Here is a 22165-nt window from a genome sequence, read left to right on the forward strand (position 1 = left end):
AGCGATCCAGCCAATTTATGTTCCAGTTGTATACTCGTTGCAATTGTCTTTTCCTGTTTTGTGCAGCAGATAACTTCTTTGTTTCCCCCCCCCCCCCCGATATCTAGGGGTTAACACACTTGATTAGACTTTAAAATAAGAAGAGCGTTAAAAGTGGTCCACCAAAATAAATAATAATTTCTGAAATTTTCCTTTAAACTTATTTTTTAACCCCTTAACCGACTATTATTTTTAAGGTGAATGGCTCAAGACTGACTTTTTTTTTATTACAGAATTTGATTTTTGAGATGTTTTGAATAATAAATAAGCTTACATTTTAGGCATTTTTTGAAAATTAACATGTAGAGATATTAGTCACTGATTGATTTCTTAGTGATATTTATTTAATATTTTTTTACATTCTGGTCACTGTTTAATAATTAAGAAATTTCTAGAATATTAAAATTATTTATTAAAGAAATTATTAAAAGGACCCCAACCCCAATGTCTTCCAACCAGAACAAGAACAAATATATAAATAAATCTCTTATTGAAAATTACTTATTTTCTAGACGTCTACCCAACATAACATAAAAATCTTTTGTTTTCAAAATAAGATAATTAACTAAAATGAAACAATTTAACTGATTTTCAAACTTAGCAAAAATATAATAGATGTAGAAAGTACTTGCAAGAGTTGCCTCAGTCTTGCACTACGTGCAGGTACAAACTTGACATATTTGTCTGTTTGCTTACTTGGGAAAAAGGATTAAAACCTAACTTATAAAATTGCTTGGTATCTTTAATATATAATAGATGTTTACTTTACGTGAATAATAATCCGTATTCACAAAAAATTACTAAACAACAAAAAATATATATTATAAAACAAAAGGCAACTGCAAGTAACACTGTTACTGTAACGCACAAAATGAAATGATGCAAAAATACACCAAAAAAGTATCAAGAAAGGTCCAATTGCATTAGGTGTAAACAAACTTAGATCATCTAAAGCAGTGATGGCGAACCTTTTTACCAAGGTGTGCCAAACTTTTTTTTTTTTAAATGTTGACGTTGTTGATGTGCCACTTGCATACATGCATTATAAATGTAACTACATAATCATAGATGGTGACTTACACATATCATATTAGGCTATTTATTTAATAGGACATTGATATAAAATCTATGAATTCGTATTATACAATTAATTTAATAAACTAAAATTACAAACTTACATTACATTTAATGACTTTTCTTATAATATATTAAAGAACCTTAATGCTAACACTGCCATTGGGTTAGATGGCATATCGGCCCATGTGTTACGAGAATGTGCAAGAGAATTAGCAACTCCTCTAACCAGAATGTTTAATTTAAGCCTCAGTTCTGGTAAAGTGCCAATAGAGTGGAAAGAGGGGGAAAATAGTTCCATTGCACAAGGGAGGCTCTAAGACTGAGGTTGCAAATTATAGACCAATCAATATATCTAGAGTGGTGGTTAAGATTTTGGAGAAATTAGTTAAAATTAGAATTCAGGACTGGGTGGACAGCAATATGATACTTTATAAGGGGCAACATGGTTTTGTGAAGGGTAGGTCTTGCCTAAGTAATTTGCTTACTTTCTATAATAAAGTAACAGTGGAGTTGGATAAAGGAAATGCTTACTCAGTGATACTGCTTGACTTTGCAAAGGCATTTGACAGGATTCCACATGGAACTCTGTTACATAAATTAGAGCAAACGGGTTTGGATCCGAAGATGGTGATTTGGATTAATGGATGGCTGGTGGATAGATATCAAAGAGTGGTTTACGGAGGAGCTGAGTCCAGGAAAAGGCAAGTGACTAATGGTGTACCTCAGGGCTAAGTTTGTGGTCCTCTATTGTTTAATTTGTACATCAATGATATTGGAAATACCTTGAATGGAAATACCCACTTGTTTGCTGATGATGAAAAATTGGGAAGAGCGATAATCAATTCAAACGATGTGGATATTTTACAGGATGGCTTAAATAGGCTGACGGTATGGACTGAGGTAAATGGCTGTCAGTTCAACGTGGCTAAGTGTAAGGTGATGCACTTCTGCAGGATGACATCGCATGCTGTTTACTATATTAATGGAACTGAACTGCAGGAAGTTGATGAGACAAGAGACTTGGGAGTTATTGTGGACAGAGAACTTAAGTTTAAAGGGTATATTGCAAAGATTGCCAAAACATCACATCAAATTACATGGTTGTTGAGGAACACACTAACAAGCAGGCATAGGGAAGTTATTGTTCCACTCTATAAGGCATTAATAAGGCCACATTTGGACTATTGTGCACAGATCTAGTTGCCAGGATTTCTTGGTGATGCAGAAGTGGTGAAAAGGATTCAGAGGCGGTTTACAAATATTGTTGCAGGTCTGTGGGATGTTCCCTATGAGGATAGATTGATGATCTGTAGGCTCCAAAATCTAGCTGTTAGACGTAGGAGAGGAGATATGATAGAGGTATTTAAATTGTTAAAGGGATTTTACAGGATTGATACTGATGATATTCTTAAGACCAGTGTAGGATGTGAGAGAACGAGGGGCCATCCCTGGAGATTGTGTAAGAGTGTGGTTAACAAGGATGTTAGGACTAGATTTTTTACTTGGAGGGTTGTGAATGGGTGGAATGCTTTGCCAGAGGTGGTTGTGAATGCTTCAACTGTGAATGAATTTAAGGAGAAGTATGACAGGTATTGTGTAAATAATGGTTAGTGTGTCAATGTTGGGTCTCCCGCGATGAGTCTTTTGACTCCATGGAGACACCGTTAAATTAATAATAATAATAATAATAATAATAATAATAATAATAATAATAATAATAATAATAATAATAATAATAATAATAATAATAATAATAATACTGTTCTATATTATTACATTGAGCTTCTAACCATTTCATCTTATCCATTCTGACTGCTTTTTTCACCTCATTACACTTTTTTCTATATTGCTCCTCTATTTGTTCTGATGTATCTCTTCTTTTCTTCAACATTCTTTTCTTCTGTACTGACTTCAGTGTTTCTTGTCTAATCCATTTTTTCTCCCGATCTTCTCTTCTTCTAGTACTGTTTTCAAATGCATTTTCTATCGACTTTATTACTCCTTTCACTCTTAGATTCGAATTTTTTTCTTTGTCCACACATTTAAGTGTTCTGTACATTCTTCCTATTTCTGTCTCACTTATTCTTGCTGTATTTCTTCGTTTCTGATGATGGCGTTTATATTTTCTTTTTAATTTTCAACTTGGTCTTTGAAATAGATCATTAATTATGATCCGAGTTTATATCCGCTCTTTGAAAAGTTCGACACTGCTGTACTGATGTTATCCCTTCCTTTGGTAATCATAATCATATCAGTCAAGTTCTTGGTTTTCTGATCATTTGATTGCCACGACCATTTTCTACAGTCGTTTCGTTGGGATCTTGTGTTACAGATCATCATCAACTCGTGGTCCACAGCAAATTGTAACATTTTTTCACCTCGTGCATTTCTCTCTCCGAAACCATACTTTCCCATGACGCTTTCCCAACTATCACTATCTATTCCGACTTTGGCATTCCATCAATAATGAATAGATCTTGCTTTGGTATTGTTTCTATTGTCTCTGTCAGATCTTTGTAAAATAACTCAATATCCTCATCTGTGCTGTCAGATATGGGTGCATATATCTGGACTATTGATATATTAAATGGTTTTTCTTGAAATATTGCTGCTATTCATTCGTTCATTGACTGGTTTGTAGCTTAACAGCGCCTCTCTAGCTCTTTTGTTAAGAAGGAAGCCAACTCTTGCTTTGTGCTTGGTGTCATGCCCTGACCATATGACTTCGCATCCATTTATCTCTCCTGATGAAGTCCATCGCAACTCCGCCAGTCCTAGTATATCCCAATGATATCTCTTCATTTCCTCGCGAAGTAATTATAATTTTTCTGACATCCAAAGTGTCCGTACATTCCATGTTCCTACTGATAATAGTTCTGTTAATTTCAGTCTCTGTTTCCTTTTGGTATCCCACTTTTCGATCCAACCAATTTTCTCGATTGGTATCGTGGATCTTGTCGATCCGGGCTACATCCGAGCCGGCATGTTGTAGCTGTTGATCGTACACGCATCAAATAACAATCGTGTTTTTTCTCTACGGTCAGAGCATCGACACTCATCTGACCGACCCTCCTCCATTATCCAGACTTGGGACTGGCATGAGACCCCTGAGGATTCCATGGCGGCTTTTTACTTTGGCATTGATGGAATGCAAAGTCGGAATAGATAGTGATGGTTGGGAAAGTTATGGAAAATCAAAATTAACTCACAGCAGATTATTTAGTGCCTTAAAGGGCTTACGTTGATCATTAGATCCCAAAACAGTAATGGTTGACTTTAAGAAAGACTATCAATGCTTTTTCTAACGTATTTACATCAACAACTATAACAGGTTTTTACTTCATATGGCAAAAAAATCTAGATCGCAAAATTGTTGCCATTGCTTTGAAGTTAAGCTCTGAAACAGATCCTGAATTCAACATGAAAATTAAATGCTTCACAGCATTAGCATTTCTTCGAATCAGCGATGTTGCTAATGGATTTATTGAATTGACGATTCGTATCAAAAATTCAATTATTTATGCAGCATCTCTTTTAATTTGCACAATTTTTAAATGCTTTCATTATGTTATGTATCACTGGCATTCACCTTAATAAAGATTTGCTTTTTAATGATTTTATAATACCCTTTATCATTCATTGATTATTTACAAAAAGTAATGCAAAATGTCTTACGCCGAAAATGTTTTACGCAGATTTTCCTGCCATGATGCATTACATATTAATTTTTTAACACTTCATTATTTCTCAGATAAAGTAAATAATAGTAATTATTTGAACAATGAATTTCATTGTTCAAATAATTATTTTTATGTAATGTATTAATAATTCCTTCCTTACCGTGCGATGGTACAGTAGCCGTGAGTTCCCCTTTTACAGAGAGGGGGTTTGGCACCATCTAATCCCCCCAAATTTTATCTGGGCTCCAGAACCTGCACAGGCTGACGAATCAGGCCTATGGCTGAGTCAGTATTCCTGGCTGTATTCCGTCTGTGTTCATGAGGAGGACGGTTTGCCTGCTTGCAGGATGAAAAACACCAGAAAAACTGGCAGAAAAAACCCTACTGTTTGCGCCCAAGACCGGCTAACTTGGCTATGGCTGAGGAAGATCCTTAAATTCCATGTGTCGTTGATGGGAATCAAACCTAGGACACTCCTTCCCCAGGCATATGGTTGCCAAGGCACAAAGCCACTAGTCTAACTGCACGGACATGTATTAATAATATTGTAGATGGTAATTTATAGTTGCGGTTGAATAAGATATTTTAACACTATTTATACAACAATAAATTATACATATTTTACAAATTTTGCTCTTAATGTATTTAAGCATTCTAACTACAGCACTTCAGTGTAATAAATGAATTGTTTTTTAATTTGTGTTGATCTTGGTCATGATGTAATGTCTCAGCTTGCAACGCTCGAAGCTTTTTAGTAAGCTTATCTGAGGATGACACCAGTTAGTTGTTGTTTATTGGTTCGATTACTTTATTGGAAGTAGGTCTATGTTTGAGATGTCTGATCAAGTGAAATTGCTGATATATTTTCATGTTCTGTCTGATGGTTCACACTCATTTTTTGTTGTGGTCTTCTTTTGGTCTAATTAGGAGTCTTTTTTTCACTGTGGCAGCCTATCTATGTCTTCTGAGCTTTTGATTTGTATTGACGTTGAAGTTTGTGACTTCCTCAAGAATATCTTGGCAGCCCTGATCCAAAAAAATTGGTAATTTATTTCTGCTTTTGCTTTTCTTGCTTGCTGCAACAGATTCTGGTTGAATGGTTAAATATTCATATAGGAAGATTGGTGTAAAAAAAAAAAAAAATCAGCTAACGCCTTTTTATTCCCGTTTATACGGGAGTAGGCGAGGCCATTTAGCCCTATCTAACTTTTGGAGACTGAGTGGGCAGTTCAATCTCCACTGGTACCCAATCAGAGACAGATGGCCCAAAGCTATCACTAATTAAGCGGTACGCAGTGAAGAGAGACGGCTCAAATGTGCCGCCATCTCGTGGTCTCTAACCCTAACACAATATATTTAATGTCTGAAATAATGTGGGTTCTACGGTCGATTTTCTTGAGTTTACAGGACGAAAAACCCGAGTTTCCGGGAGGAAAAACCTGCTTGCCCGTGCCAGAGATCGACTAACTCGGGAACCGGTCGAAAAAAGGCTTAGAAAAATTTCCTCTAGTCGCCGACTAGACTCGAAACCAAGACTTCCTTCGTGCGGCCTAGCGCGATGGTGTGCAAATGCCACATCCACTGAGCTACACAGGCTCTGAAGATTGGTGTATTGTCTTACAATGCGTTTAATCCTTGGCAAGTGGTTTTTTTCAGTCTGCTGGCTTTTATAAGATTGTCTCCTGTGGACTTGCTTGTAAGATGAACTATGACTTGTGCAGGTTATGGCAAACCTTGTTTTTTGTTCTTCCTGGGAATTCGATTTACAGTCTGAATGTCGTTATGCTGTAGGAATGTCAATTGCATGGCCTAATTTTAAAACAACGTCTTTGAGGTTTTCTGTAGGTGCAGTTTCAGGAAGACTGTTTATGACAAGATCTTGTTCACGTTGTTGCTGATTTAAAAGTTTGAATTGTAGTTTTAGGGAATTGAGTTCTTGATGGATGTCTCTTTCATCAAATTATGTTGCCTGTCAGTTCGTTCCTTTACACTAATTTTGATGTTTGTGCAAAATTACCGTTTGCAAGACTTCTTCCACTGATAAATTATTATGTTTAACAAAATCCTCATATTCGTTAGATTTATTATTATTATTATTATTAGATTTTTTGTGTTATTTGTTTCGTTCTGTTTATCAAAGAGTTCTTAGACAAGATTTACTAAGCTGGCTTTTATAGTCTCTAGCAATAAATTTACAGAATTCAAATTATAAGATTCACCTGTATTTTTTGGTCTTTTCAGTTCATCATCTGATTCTACCTCCAGTATAATCGGCTGCGCCATGGGTGGCAGCATTTCTTTGTTCTCCCTGCAGAATAAGCACTTCCATTCCTTGTTATTGGATTTACATGGCTACATTATTTCTGAAAGGCCTGAGCAAAGAAACGCTTTTCTGAAAAGCCAGAACAAGTAAGGTGAAGATTCCTATGTCATTTCTTACAGGTTATATGATTTCCGTCATATGATAAATCCTTCAGACATTTGACATACTTCATGACTAACCTTTCTTCCTTTGAGCAACTGTAGTGTGACTGTAAAAATGGGTATGCTTCTTTTGTTCTTTGGTCGTTTTTGACCATGGTCCACTCTGTTCAATTTTCTGCACTCAAAGTTTGGATTATTCTCGGCCGATATCGATGATTTTCATATCATCGCTGTCTTCGGTGTGACAAGTAAAATTATTTTGGAACACTTTTAAATTAAAAACAGGAGTGAGAACCACTTTAAAGCTATAAAAACGGGGGCAACGATATCAACGTGTGCCCGTTCTTATGCCTACACTTCGGCCTTGACACCAGCAATTTTAATTTTGATCAGGAGAAATATATAAACGCACTTTCAGCTAATGTACGCTATAAATACCTAGCAACAGCTCTCGATTCTAAAAAAATCTTCTCATACAAAGAGTTAAATATTTTGATATGCCTGCTTTTGGAGGTAAGGTAAGTTTTGTTGTAAGTAGCGTTGATCATATTATCTATATGAGACCACAGGAGAGCTTCTATGCAGTTATATAGAGTGTAGTACAAATCAAGGAATCAAGTTGACTCAACGAATCAACTTGATTCAGTGCATAACTTGTGGAATGTATTCTGTTATGTAATATAACTAAAGGATAGTTATATTACGTAACGATAGATCAGTTTAGCTCTTCTGTAATGGAAACGGTCTTTGGAAAGTAAAAACTTCAGAATTATATATTAATAATTTATTAATATAATAATAATTAATTTATTCATCTAATTTAATTATATAATGTAACACTTTGTAAGAGATTTTAGGATCGGGAGCTGCCTTGCCCGATGAAACGGTACCATTAAACTTTTCTGATCACAACTTGACATCAGCAGAAGCTAGCATTTTAAGTTTTCAATTTTCAGTCGCGCCAGAGCACATTCCTAAAATAGATATTATTTGCAATGTAGAAAAGGTGCTTTACTTTCTACCTGAGCGTGTTGCAAATGACATTAGATTAAAGACTGCAATTCTTCTCTCGTGTTCTTGTCCTGCTAAAAAGACGACCAGCTGTTTAGATAAAAGAGCACTTCTAAATTTAAAAAAGAATAAAGATATTATACTACTTAAGACTGATAAAGGCAGTTCAGCTGTGATCTTGAATACAGCTGATTATATGTCCAAAATTTCAATTCTTCTTTCTGCCACCTATACTTATACTCCATTAGATTTGACCCCGACTTAAAAAACCAAGAAGAAAACAATAGCCTTTTACGCAATTGACTACATGGCCTATGTATCTTAGGAAATTATTGAAATCCATGCATCCCATAACTCCAGTTATATGGAACCCCCAAAGTACACAACTAATATTCTTGTTCGACCGATTGTAGATGGTATTATCTCGCCTACTTATCTGTCATCTAAACATCTTGCTAATCTTCTAAAGGAACACATTAGATACATGGAGGCCCACATGAAAAATATGCAACACTTTATAAAAAAAACTAGGAGAAATTTCTATCTCACCAACGGATTCTAGCTAGACGTTTTTGTTGAGAAAGTTATGGTACTTCTAGATAAACTGCTCCCTCAGTACATTTAGCAATTATTTCTTCTGAACTTAATTTTGGTCCGATGGAATGAAAAAAACTACAAACCACTTGAGGGCCAATGGGAAACCTTGTATCTCCTCCTTGTGTGAACTTATTCATGGAAAACTTCGAAAAAGATATATTATTATCTTCAAATCCTAAACCGTCACTTTGGTGAAGATATGTAGATGACATATTCATAATATGGAAACACACTGTGGCTCATTTACACAATATTCTGTCACCCATTAACTGCTTCCACCACAAAATCAAATTCACTTTAGAACTTGAAAATGAAGTAAAATTACTTTTCTAGATCTTCTCATTACGAAAAATGCAGATGGAGACATTTCTCTTAGTGTGTTTCGTAAGCCAACTCATAGAGGTCGTTATGTACATTTCTCGTTGTTGTACATTATTTCACAAAAATTAGGTATTGTATATACCCTGAATAAAGGGCAATCTCTATTATAAGAGATGAAGGAACACTGACAGAAGAATTACTCCAACTATTGATCAGCAATGGATATCCAAAAAAATAGCACAAAGAATACTATTCTATAATCCCTCTCCGAACAGATCCATGACATTCATTACACAACCTCGGTTTCCATCCGTTTTATTGGCAAACTTTCGCTAAACATCACAAATTTCCTGAAATCTCATGACATTAGAGTGTCCTTCAAACCCATTATGACCGTACGAAATTTGCTACGCTCGCAGAAGGACAACAGTCCTTTCAACAAACATCTTAAAGTTTGCAATATTCCATGTTCCTGTGGCTTTAATTACATAGGGAAAACATCGAGAAGTTTAGAAATAAGACAAAAGGAGTATATTGGAGACATCAATAACAACAGAGAAGACAGCTCAGTCTGGCTTTCCATTTCTTTCACACGAACCGCAACAATGAATGAGACAATGAGCGCCATGTCGCATATAGAAGACAACTTCAACGCCCGCAACATCAAAGGGGCTACAGTGGTAATCTACTCACAAGGCACCCTCAACAGAAACCAAGAAATGATTTTGTATGACATTTGGAAGTCACTTATCATCTTTAAAGACATTGGACTTTAATGTTTCTGCAAACTATAGGGCACACCTGCTGAACAATAACTGACCATGTGCCAGCTTCAACGCTCCACATGTTTCTGTTTGCAGAAACATTAAAGTAAGTATAATAAAACTTACTGGTTTCGCCACTTTAGCTAGTGCTTCATCTGTATAACGGTTCCTACACATTTGGTGTTTTTAGTGATGCAATGATTCATATTTAATGCTTGTTGTATATTTGTGTGTTCACCCTAATCCAGATGAAGCACTAGCTTAAGTGGCGAAACCAGTAAGTTTTATTATACAATTTTTAGCACCTATAACTCAGTGTTAATTATTTTTTATTATTAAAGAAGTAATTAATTTAAAAATGACCTCAACAACAGCAGTGATCAAATGCTTCAAGCCGTTTCGCATAAAGCCTTCTAAAAGCAATAGGAAACAAATACATTTACAAAAAGGAGCGGCAAAATAACCGACATGTGCACTGGAAAAATTAACCCTTGCAAGTCCAATTTCTTCGAGATACTAAGGAAAAAGTTTGATGTTAACAACCCGTGGCAATGGCTACAATATGGATATATTAAAAAAAGAAACTTAAGGATTTATTCTAGCTGTTTAAGAACAGGCGCAACAAACTAATGCAACCAAAGCAAAATATTTTGAACATCAATAATAACAGTAAATGCAGATTATGCGATTTGAAAGATGAGACCGCAAAACATCTTATCAGTGCCTGCAGCTAGATAGCCCACACTGATTATAAATACCGCCATTTTCAAGTGGACGAAATAATTCATCGGCATGCATTCAAAAAATATAGTTTCCTTCTTATGATAATTGTTATTAGCATAAAAACTTCTGATTGGTATTTGGAACACAACAGAGCTGCTATCACAGTTATTGAACATGGACAAGTTTGGATTACTGCCATCTCAGTACCCATCGATAATAACAATAAACAAGAAATTGGAAAAAATCGCTAAATATTGAGATCTGTCAATCGAAGTTGCCGGCTGTGACTTAAACAAGCCAAAATCATCCCAAAAGTTATATATGCACTTGGTGCTATTTGAAAGAAGCTATCCAACAATTTAAAAGAATTAAAATAAACGAAATGACCACATATGATCTACAAAAACGGTATTACTTGGAACAGTCCATATTTTACGATGCAACCCGACATACTATTCTTGCATTCTTGGGTAGTATCTGAATTACTATGTATTATCAGCCAAACGTTTGTTTGAATGATATCTTGTTTTGACTGTGTCCCAACTGCGTGAATAATAATAATAAATATAAAGAGGAATAATAACATCACTATCTTTTGGCAATATGTTCTTCAACATCGAAGTAATTCTTTGAGCTATTTTGGCAGTTGCAATATGTCTTCAGAACTTCAAATATCTATCCATATTCACCCCCATTATCTCCAGTCTCAATTTTCCGTAATCTAGTACCATCTACTCAGGGCCGTCGGTAGAGCTGGCACTGATCATTTCATTCCGAAGTGCATGATCACTTTACATTTTGCAACATTAACTTGCATTCATTGTTCTTTGCCCACATTGCTAATTTATTTTAATCCCTGAAGGATATCTCCATCACATTTATCAAATATTGCCCTCCACAGTTTTTCATCATCAGCAAACAGCTGAATATCTCCCAATCTTTGGCTGTGATGTACAAATTAAAGAGTAGTGGTTTTAATACAGAGCCATAGAGTACTTCCACTAGTCACTCGCATTCGTCCTGATTTCACTCCATCTTAAACCACTCCCTGACTATCAAATCTCCCTGTCGATGCTACCGGCCTCATATCGATTCCTATTTGTTCCAATTTATGTAGCAGTATACCATGAGGTATTCTGTCAAAATGGCTTTGCAGAGTCCAACAGTGTCATGATGTAGCTATATCCTTTATCCATTTGCGCTGTCACCTTATTATAAAAGAGAAATAAATTACTGAAGCAGGAACTATTTTTTACAAAGCTATGCTGGCCCTATTCGCTGTCCTGCCAAAAATACTGTTACAACTTCCATACACCACCACGCTCCGCACGCGAGCCAGGTTCCGTTAATGGCACTATGTGAAACCAACATTTACGTGTTTATCAGTAGAGAGATAGAGAGTTGTCTAGCTGTACGAGTTTACATGCGGTGGGGAGATTATGAGAACCGTGTAGCTCTAATAGCACTACAGAAGACTGGAATGCACCCATCTGTTATTTTCAACACGCTAAAAACTCACTGGCTCTGTAGGATATTTTTCTATCGGACTATTAATCGCTATAATAATACAGAAGACGTGTCTGGCTGCCAGAGACAGGTCGACCACGTTGCGTTACAATTAAACAGTTTTTGAGGGCTGTGAAGGAATGCCTCCACCGCAATCCTGCGAGAACGCAGAAAGTGATGTCACGAGAGAGAGAGAGAGAGAGATTAAACGTTTCGCATAGAACGATGTAACGTGTAGTAACTTCTGACCTGGGAGTGAGAGCCTATCATAGTTCTACTGGACACTTCCTAACCCCACAAAGTATGCAGCAGACGGTGATACAACTAAAGGCATTTCTCCCGTGGTACGCGAACAACAAATACAGAGCTATCCTGTTCACAGATTAGAAGATTTCACCATTGCAGAGTCGTTTAACCAAAATGATAGGTTTACGCCCCGGATTTTCCACAGAACGTGACCTAGTACCCGAATTCAGAGAGATCATCGCCCCACATCAGTGATGGTTTGATGTGCGTGCAGTGGCGGCGTTAGGGTCTTTGCCGCCCGCATGCAATTTCTATCTAAGCGCCCGTGTAACGATCCGGGCGTGTGTGTGCCCTGGCGGCGGCGCCCATTTCGTAGCCGCGCCCGCATGCTCTGAATGCCCACTTCCGCCGGCCCTGTATGTGTGTGTGTGTGTGGGGAGGTGATGTATCAGGGATATCTTGCATTTCTGCGAGAAAGGAATCAAAACCTATGCCAAAGCATATCAAGACACGGTGTTGAAACCTGTGGGGTATGACCCCTGAACAACACTGTTTCACAGGAGGCAGTGGACCAGTCAACATGACACACACACACACACACACACACACACACACACACACACACACACACACACACACACACACACACACACACACACACACACACACACACACACACACACACACACACACACACACACACACACACACAACAATGGTTGGCGGCGAATATGTGCCCTACCACATATCGCCATCTGATTGGCCGTCTGGAAGTCTCGAACTGAATCCTTTGGACTTCAAATTGTGGTCGGATCTTGAGAAAGTAGCCCACAAGAAACTATATTCCCCAGTATCGCGAGCCTGAAAGTGGGAGTGAGCAGCAGCAACATTTCCGTTGGATGTTGTGCGTGCCGCCATCGATATGTGGCCTTACATACGTCGGCCTTGCATGAAGGCAAATTGCGAACATTCTGTGCTACTATGTGCACGTTATACATGTAGTTTGTATGTGCTGAAAGCCAGGGCCGCCCGTAGGAATTTTGCCGCCCCGTGTAGTAGCATATATTGTCGCCCCCCCTTCCCTCTTATTTTTCGTATATTTTATGCGAATTTTGCCGCCCTCAAAAACTGTTGCCCCTTGCAAATGCACGTCTTTCACCGTCGGTAGAGCCGGCTTTGCTGAAAGCTATAAATGAATTACTGATCGATTAAAGGTTAATGCACCGTTCAAGTTGTAACAGTGTTTATAGCAAGATTATGTAGAGTATCATATTCCTATCCACCCATTCCACAATTTTACTTTTAATTAACCTTTTCTATTACCAATCCAGGTATAATAATTGGGCTATAATTTTCTACTTCTGTTTTGGAGGAACCTTTATGTAATGAGACTATCTTAACCTCTTTCCACTCCCTTGGAATTTTGCAAGAGCTGAGATGTAGATTAAATAACTTCGTCAAGCAACAACTTTTTCATCTGGTATATAGGCAAAACAGACCAACATACACACCTTATAAATGAATCTGTTGGTCAGTGGTAGATGGCCTTGTGTACTGATGGTAGATTTCTTGTGGTTTGTAGATGGAGGGTTAAATAACGGAGATGGTGGGTAGTTTTCTGGTATGGAGTGCCTTCCTCCCACGATGAGTTCTTAGCCTCCTTAGAGGTGTCACTAATAATAATAATAATAATAATAATAATAATAATAATAATAATAATAATAATAATAATAATAATAATAATAATACTTTTCAAAGTATAGTATATGGTATTAAGGTAGCATGCAAAGTTCAAAAATATATATCGATAATAGAAAGTATATAAAATATTACTTTCTTTCCTTTGGTATGATGTGTTCTACTATATTCTTTCTTTGCTGGATGCTGCTTGAAATCTTTTGAATAATTCAACATGTATTCTATTGAAAAATTTATGTTTATTTAATTGCAAAAGTTTAAAAATTACATATAACTTTTTTTTTCCATGTTGATTTCTTGCGCAACGTTGCTAACTTAATGTACTGTTAATAGTTACTTTTGCATGAGTTTCTAAATAAAATTGATGTAAAAACTTATTTTAAAATGGACTTTTTTTTTTCTTAGAATTAATACGTATTTTAAATAATACTTGACTATAATCCCAGGAACTGCTAAGTACATGGCATACATGCTTTTATAACAAATATCTATTGTGAGCTATTTAAATATGAACTACTGTTCGGTTTCTGTTTTTTACTTGGGGGCTTTTGTAGTTTAATTTGTTAGCGGCTATGGAACCAGTTTTGAGACGTATAACGAGTGCCTTTTATGTCGATATCTGTTTGTTCAGTTATTTCATTTCTTGAGATTTTAATTGTGTTATTATTTATAAAGTTTTGGGCGGGTATAACCCTTTCGCACCGTATTAAACTCTAATCTACAGGCGTCTTTAATTTCGAATCCCGCCATTTTCGTATACTAAACTGTGCTCCGCCATTTGCAAGCTTATACATGACGTTATGGCGAATTTAAACGTTGATAAAGATGCTTTTTATAGGCGAATGAGACGACTATATGCTGCATGGAGGGTAAATATTTGCCTTAAACCAGCTGTGAAGTATAAGTAACCTTACATACTATCTAAAATAATTACTTTAATTTTTTTTCAATATTTTAAAGTATTATGACAAAAAAAAAAATAATCCTCGTGCCGCTTGTGTGCTGTGAATGAAATTTTCACATAATGAATGTAATTTTTTGTCATTTCTTATAATCGGCCTTCATTATGCGAAAATTATATTTTGGGGTCAGCTTATTTTCATAATGTCATCTCTAATTAACAATTACATCACTGTATTAACTGACAAAACGTGTACAATTTTAATTTGAGTGTTTGAATTGTTGTAGTCTAGCTGCATCCCACAGCTCGTGAATCTTCAGTTCTGTAAAATGGTATTAACGAGGGTGTTCTGATAAAGAAAGCGACAAAAGAACCCCTTGCATTTTGAAATAAAAAAGGAAAAAGTCCAAAATGTGAATACCTGCTAATTAACTATTCTGAAACACTCAACCAAAACAGCCAAATAAATAAAAATTGCACAGTGAACTCCAATCTGATACATACAAATGTGTTTTTTTGGGGGATATTTTGTTGAAGTTTCAAGTATTTATTTAAGAAAATACCGCTTTACCATTTCCTATAGATATGGTACACTGGCATGATCATATCTGTCACCATATGAGAATTTTGCTATATAAAGTCTTTAATGTTTAAAGTAAAGTTAAATGTTGAATTTTGTAAACTTTTTTTTTTTATATTATTTATGCTTGTCAACAAAGCAAATAGTGATGATAATGTTAATTTTTGTTTATAAAAAATAAATTTTTGCCAAAATACCATTTGAATTTTGAAATAATGATTTCCCAGCAAGGAGAAAGCAAACAGTTGTACACACATGTGGTGACAACATTTTCGTAAAGTTAAATGTTGAATTTTGTAAACTTTTTTTTTTATATTATTTATGCTTGTCAACAAAGCAAATAGTGATGATAATGTTAATTTTTGTTTATAAAAAATACATTTTTGCCAAAATACCATTTGAATTTTGAAATAATGATTTCCCAGCAAGGAGAAAGCAAACAGTTGTACACACATGTGGTGACAACATTTTCAGCTTGCTCTGTATAAAGAGATAAAAATATTACTTCTGTCCCTTCCCTCTACAGACTTAATTTTACTGGGCTATAATAAAAAAAAGAGAGAGAGAGAGAGAAAGAAAGAAAAAAAAAGCTTGCTGTAAAAAATGTGTACATTTTTTAATATATCTCCCACCCATCAAAGGTATTTCTGTAAACCAGTAGTACATTTGTACTCTTTTCATGGGCTAAGGATTTTTTTAAAATTAATTATATATATTTTTTGTATTTATTTATTAGTCTACCTGCTCTCTCTCTCGCCAACCTGTTGGTTGGAGAGAGAGAGAGAGAGCAGGTACACCAATCACTCGGCCAACAAGGATGGCTCAGTTCCAGCTGTACCACAGATATGGGTAATATTCATATTAAAATTTGAATCACAACATAATAAAAGTGATTTATGTAAAATTATAAAAATTTAATTTAAAATAAAGTAAAAAATAGAAAAAACTCTTAGCTCACTCACAGTATTGGCGTACTATAGACTTACCTTTCATGAGTAGGAATCGCATTATAAAATGGCTGATAAACATAATAATACTGAAAGACATTTATTATTATTAACATCTAACCTCCATGGAGTCGGGACTCATCAATCATGGAAGATGCACACTATCGCACACGATGCTCATCCAACTGTGCCTTAAACTGATTCAGTGTGTCTACATTCACAATGCATTCAGGCAATGCATTCTACTCACTAACCACTCCATGCAAAGAAAGTACCTACTCCTCACTCCTCTGCTCACACCTTCCTTATACATTCTCCAGTGATGGCCTCTTGTTCTACCCCTCCTCTCCTATTCTATGAAGGAAATTCTCATCCATCAACCTGATAACTCAACTAGCTATGCCTCAATCATATCCCCCCCCCCCCTCCTCCTATTCACAAGGCTTTGCAATTTATATTCTCTCAGTCTGTCCTTGTACTCCACATTCCAAAGACCACTGACCACCTTTATAGCAATAAACAAAAGTATTGAACAGAAACTGCTTTGAAACTTCTTTGTTCAGTGTTTATATGCTCTCTTGGTGTATTAGGAAAGTAATAGGGATAAATTAATAAAAACTTACATCAGTGAACATAACCCGTGCAAAGTCCTGTTCGCATATCAGCCATTCACTCTATTGCTGTTTGTTTACTGCCTGTAAATCAGGAGATCCTAAACTATGCATCGCAAATTTCTGAAAGAAGGATTCATGAAAGATTTAATGACTATGTTATATAATAATGAAAGATGAGCTTTATATAAACTCAAAGAGCCATTATATCCAGAGCAGATGTTTACAAACACCTCTCGTATGCATTACTCATATCTGCAGTACTAGGGAATAAATAATCATTTTGAATTGCTGAAGCATTTATTTTGTAATGGCAAATAGCTTAACATGAGAATGCACTGAAAAAATTTATTTTATGCAAGACAGATTTGTCAAAGCCAAAATGGGGTGTTTTTGTTTTAGCTTGTTTAGAACTTTTTTTTGTTATGTTACATTATCCAAACACAGTCATTCAGAAGTTTCATGTTAATGTTATAATTTGTTAATAATTATATATTGAATGTAATTTTTATAAATATTTAGTTCATAATAAACAAATAACTGTTTTTAATTGCTTTAATACCTTTTCATTCTGTCCAAATTATTAACATCACATCAAACCTTCATGGAGTCAGCAGGCTCATCATGGGAGGTTCACTCAACCATTGGCATATTTATCATATTGAACCTTAAAATCCTTAATACTCACAGCATTTGCAGTGCATTCTGATAATGTTCCATTTACCCACTATTCTCTGGAAAAAACATCTACTTTTGACACCCTTCTTCGCCTTACCTTTACACAGTTTCCAAGAATGAATAAGAGGGATTGGCCATTGTTCTTTCTCTCTCATGTAATGTTTTTATAATCCCCTCTGCATTAATCTGAAAAAAAGTCCTTAAATGTCTCTATCATATTAACTGTTTTGCCTGTCTACCAAATTCTGAAATTTACTTTCTTTTATCTTCTCTCCATAACCAACATTTCAGAGTGATGCCTTAGTCCCTCATCTCTGGACTTTTTCCGATGTTTCCACATAGTGTAAATTAAGTGACAAAATCTGAGCACAATAGTCCAAGTGTATTAAATAAATAATTTTCACATTGAGCCAGTGTAAAAACTTGATGTAAAAGCACAAAATAAATATTCTCTTGAACAAATGATTGCTGGTTTGATTGCTCATATACAAGAATTCCACAGTATAGCAGGAATTCCATGTATAGCAGTAACAATGTTGTTATGGATACTGATTTAGGCGCTTTTTTTTATATGCAACTTAGAAATGCATATTTTCAACAGTTTGTAATTCTAGTCCACGTGTCCAAAATTTTCATTGTTCTGTTCTTCCTCTTTTATATCTTTCCTTGAAAATATAATCTCTTTGATTTTTTTTTTTTTTTTTTTTTTTCTGGTGTGGATGAATTATAATCTTTCCACACACACTATGAAATGTAGATTGTTGGAATATTATGTTTTTGTTCATCGGATTACTGTTAATTCAACCATATAGAAAATAGGGATGATCCATCTCTCGAAAAGGATATATACATCTTTGCCAAAAGAACAGTACACCAAAATAATTTACATTGTCATTTTTGCCAAATTTCATTATGTTGAATTTTTATTAAAAGCTGATATCATATTAATATATAAAAGTAATAGTTTAGAGAAATTTTAACCCTTTACTCCTTAAGAAAAACAGCACCGTTGGAAAAAAATTCTTGTATATGACACTGATGTATGTGAACATAAAATGCAAACGGTATAAATTAAAAACATAGTTCCATTTCAAATGTTTTCATTAAATAAATTATTAGTTTCAATATTTTTGCACTCAAAGACTATCTACGTGCCTTTCAGCTTAATCAACTGTGCTGATAAGTATGTACATAAGTACAAATAAAGGAAACCTAAATGCTGATAAAAAAATTGTTTTTAGTTGTAAATTTTTAATAATATATTCTTAATAAATGTGATGAAAATAAATTATGTAAACTTCTGTTAGTTCAATTACCTTTTCTTTTGAAATAACTGCTCAGTGTTTTGTGATAGTTATTAAATGCTATTTTCCATAGAATGCAGCAAGTGACAGCAATGGCTTGGGGAAAATGGATGCCTTGGTGTCATCAGTTGGAGTTGATGAAGAAATTGTATACAGCAAATCTACAGCTATTCAGGTATTTTTTAAAGCAATGTTCATCCATTTTAAATCATAAAAATCACTAATAAATTACCATATCTGTATTAACTATTTATCTGAATGATCCTTGGTCTGGTGGCAATGTGTAAGTATGGAGTTCAAGTTATGCCTTTAAACTAGCACTATACTAACCATGCAGTTGAAGTTTAGCAGATTCGACACATGCATAGCAGGTATTATCAGATGTCAGCATTCAGATTTTTAGTAGAACATGGTTTGTTTATTTTTAGTTGAGGATAATACTCAGTTGGAGTTCTCAACAGTCCAAACTAAATAACTGAGAAACCTCCACATGGCCTATAACAAATGTGACCAGTGACTTCTCACCATGTTTAGTCTTTACTTGATCACAGTGTGTCCCATTGCTAGGTATCAACTTGGATCTTGAGCAAATGAGAATAGGATAAACTAGAAATTTTGAACTTAATCAAATTGTACTCTGTTGGTTGAAATTATTTATATATTAATTCATTAATCAGATACCTAGGGCATCACCTAATTTTGCAATGACATTGTCGTTTTCATTGTGGAATGAGCACAAATATGAAAAGTCATCTATTGGAACAATCTCAGCAGAATTGAAAAAAAATTGACACTATCAACATAACAGGTATAATTGGAAAAGTGAAGCTTGCAAAGGTATTACAGAAATATCATATTAACATAATTGGTGTTGTCAATTATGACACCATTCTGGCAGCAAAAAAAAAAAAAAGATAATAAAGATGGCAAAATGTCATGAGATCTATTGAAAACTTGAAGAAATGGAAAAAAGAGAACTGTAAAAGGAATCAAATGAAAATGGTGATATTAAAACTGAGAAAGGAGTAATCACTTTAAAAAATTATTAACTGAAACTGGTAGAAAATATCAAGACGAATGCAGTCAGCAGTACATATCAGTACTTAAGATAGAAAAGCCACCAGAAACCTCAGGTATGGAAAGGCAGCTGAAGTAGACAATATTCAACTAGAAATATTTGATTATGGAAGATAAAAGTTTCACATTGCTTATATTATCTGATTCAGAAGACTCATTGGGAGATTGAATTCCACAGGATCGGAGTAGGGCTCTCATAGTACACATATTTAAAAAAGGGAAATCAAACACTGAATGTGTGAGAATTGCAGAGTAACTGAGAATTAGATAAGATTTATGCAAGAAGAGGTTGAAAAAATTGTGGGAGAGGAACTTGGGGAAGGACAAGTTGTGTTCATGCCAAATAGAGGTTGTTAGGACCACATTTTCACTTTAAGACAAATAGTCAAAAAAAAAATCATAGAAATATAACAATGATCTATATTTGAGTTTTGTATATCTGAAAAAGATAAAACATGGTGCCAAGAGAAAAGATGTTCAAGATATTACAATTTTATGGTGTAAATGGGACATTAAAGGGAATACTAAAGGACTACTACATCAGGGATACTAAAGGACTCTCAATGTGCAACATATAGCCTCTCACAGTCGAGTCATTCCCACCTTCCTATGGTAGTTTTTTCCACAAATGGGGCTCTGGCGAGCATTGCTGCCAAAAAAAAAAAGCATATCTTTCCTAGTTGGAGGAAATGTCAATTAAACCTCTAGGTGGTAAATTCTTTCATTGCCCTGTGAAATAAAACCACCTTGCTTATTAGAGACCTGGAGTGGTGCATGTTTGGTCACTAGGAGCAAGAGTTTGTTTCTTTCCTCCCTCTCTCACTTCCCACATGCAGTGAGAGTGATACTTTCAATGACATGCCAGTCATACTCCCTCTCTCATTTGAGAGTACAGCTATAAAACGGTTCTGCAGGCTGTCTGTAGGTTAGTGCATGGGATCAAATTTGTTAGTAACGAATCCCAAGAATTCGGATAAGCTCCTGTCAAATCCTTCAACTACTTATTTTCTCAGTTCGTGATTGGAGGGAGACCAAGCACAGTAGCTGCAGAGGGAACTGTCAAGGCCACGTATGGATGGGAGACTGAGTTCCCTCTGTGTGGGTGGTATGTTTGCAAGTGTCACCTCTCACCACATCCCATTACTTTTTATCTCTTTCTCACTATATGTAATGGATCACAACCCAAAGAAAGATAATTTTACTGCAAATTACAAAAATTCTCCTACAAAAAAAGTTAAAAAAATTATAATCAACAGAAATGAAACAAAAAAATAAACTCCCAAACAACCCACCAACCTTATTCTTACCAAAAAAAAAGTTTCTGCATCCACTTCACCAACGTCAGTGGCCTAAACAGCAATATAAACAATGTGCACCACCACATTGTTTATATTATGGGAGAGGAATTTGGGGAAGGACAAGTTGTGTTCGTGCCAAATAGAGGTTGTTAGGATCACATTTTCACTTTAAGACAAATAGTTAAAAAAAAAAAAAAAAAAAATCATATAAATATAACAATGATCTATATTTGTGTTTTGTATATCTGGAAAAGATATGCAAAAGATATGTTGCACATTGACAGTCCTTTAATATCCTTGATGTAATAGTCCTTTAGTGTCCCATTTACACCATAAAATTGTAATATCTTGAACACCTACAGGAATTTAAACCAGAATTATTATTCCTCAGAACCCCAACTGGCAACCTCAACTGCCTAAACCACACATTACACAGTTCTTTTACCACATGGGCAGCACTTCTACATTCATCAGAACTGACATACTATGACAGAGATTGAACCTGTTTGTCTGTTTTGGCTCAAAATTACCCTACCAAATTAACCTGTCCTTTTCACATGCTCTATCATTCTTCAAACTACATTAACCATTGACCTCTTCAGTTATCTCTCTCTCAGGCTTGACTTTCTGCAGTTGAAATATTGTAATAGTGAGATCATCTTTCTTGAGGATTTCAACTTCCA

At 35.3% G+C, this 22165-nt stretch overlaps 1 protein-coding gene across 1 annotated transcript in view; it reads left to right on the plus strand.

Annotated features, from left to right (window-relative positions):
- Positions 1 to 14661: 14661 nt before the first annotated feature.
- Positions 14662 to 22165, plus strand: part of dre4 (SPT16 homolog, facilitates chromatin remodeling subunit dre4) — a 371785-nt gene continuing 364281 nt past the window's right edge. The window contains exons 1-2 of the mRNA XM_090398585.1: positions 14662 to 14955; positions 19181 to 19282. Of these exons, the coding sequence (XP_090254711.1) occupies positions 14887 to 14955; positions 19181 to 19282 (171 nt within the window). The 5' untranslated portion in view covers positions 14662 to 14886. The remainder of the gene's footprint in view (positions 14956 to 19180; positions 19283 to 22165) is intronic.

Source organism: Typopeltis vanoorti, chromosome 9 (genome assembly GCF_054136105.1).
Source record: "Typopeltis vanoorti isolate ZY-2024b chromosome 9, IOZ_Tvanoo_1.0, whole genome shotgun sequence".
In the NCBI taxonomy this organism is placed as follows: domain Eukaryota; kingdom Metazoa; phylum Arthropoda; class Arachnida; order Uropygi; family Thelyphonidae; genus Typopeltis; species Typopeltis vanoorti.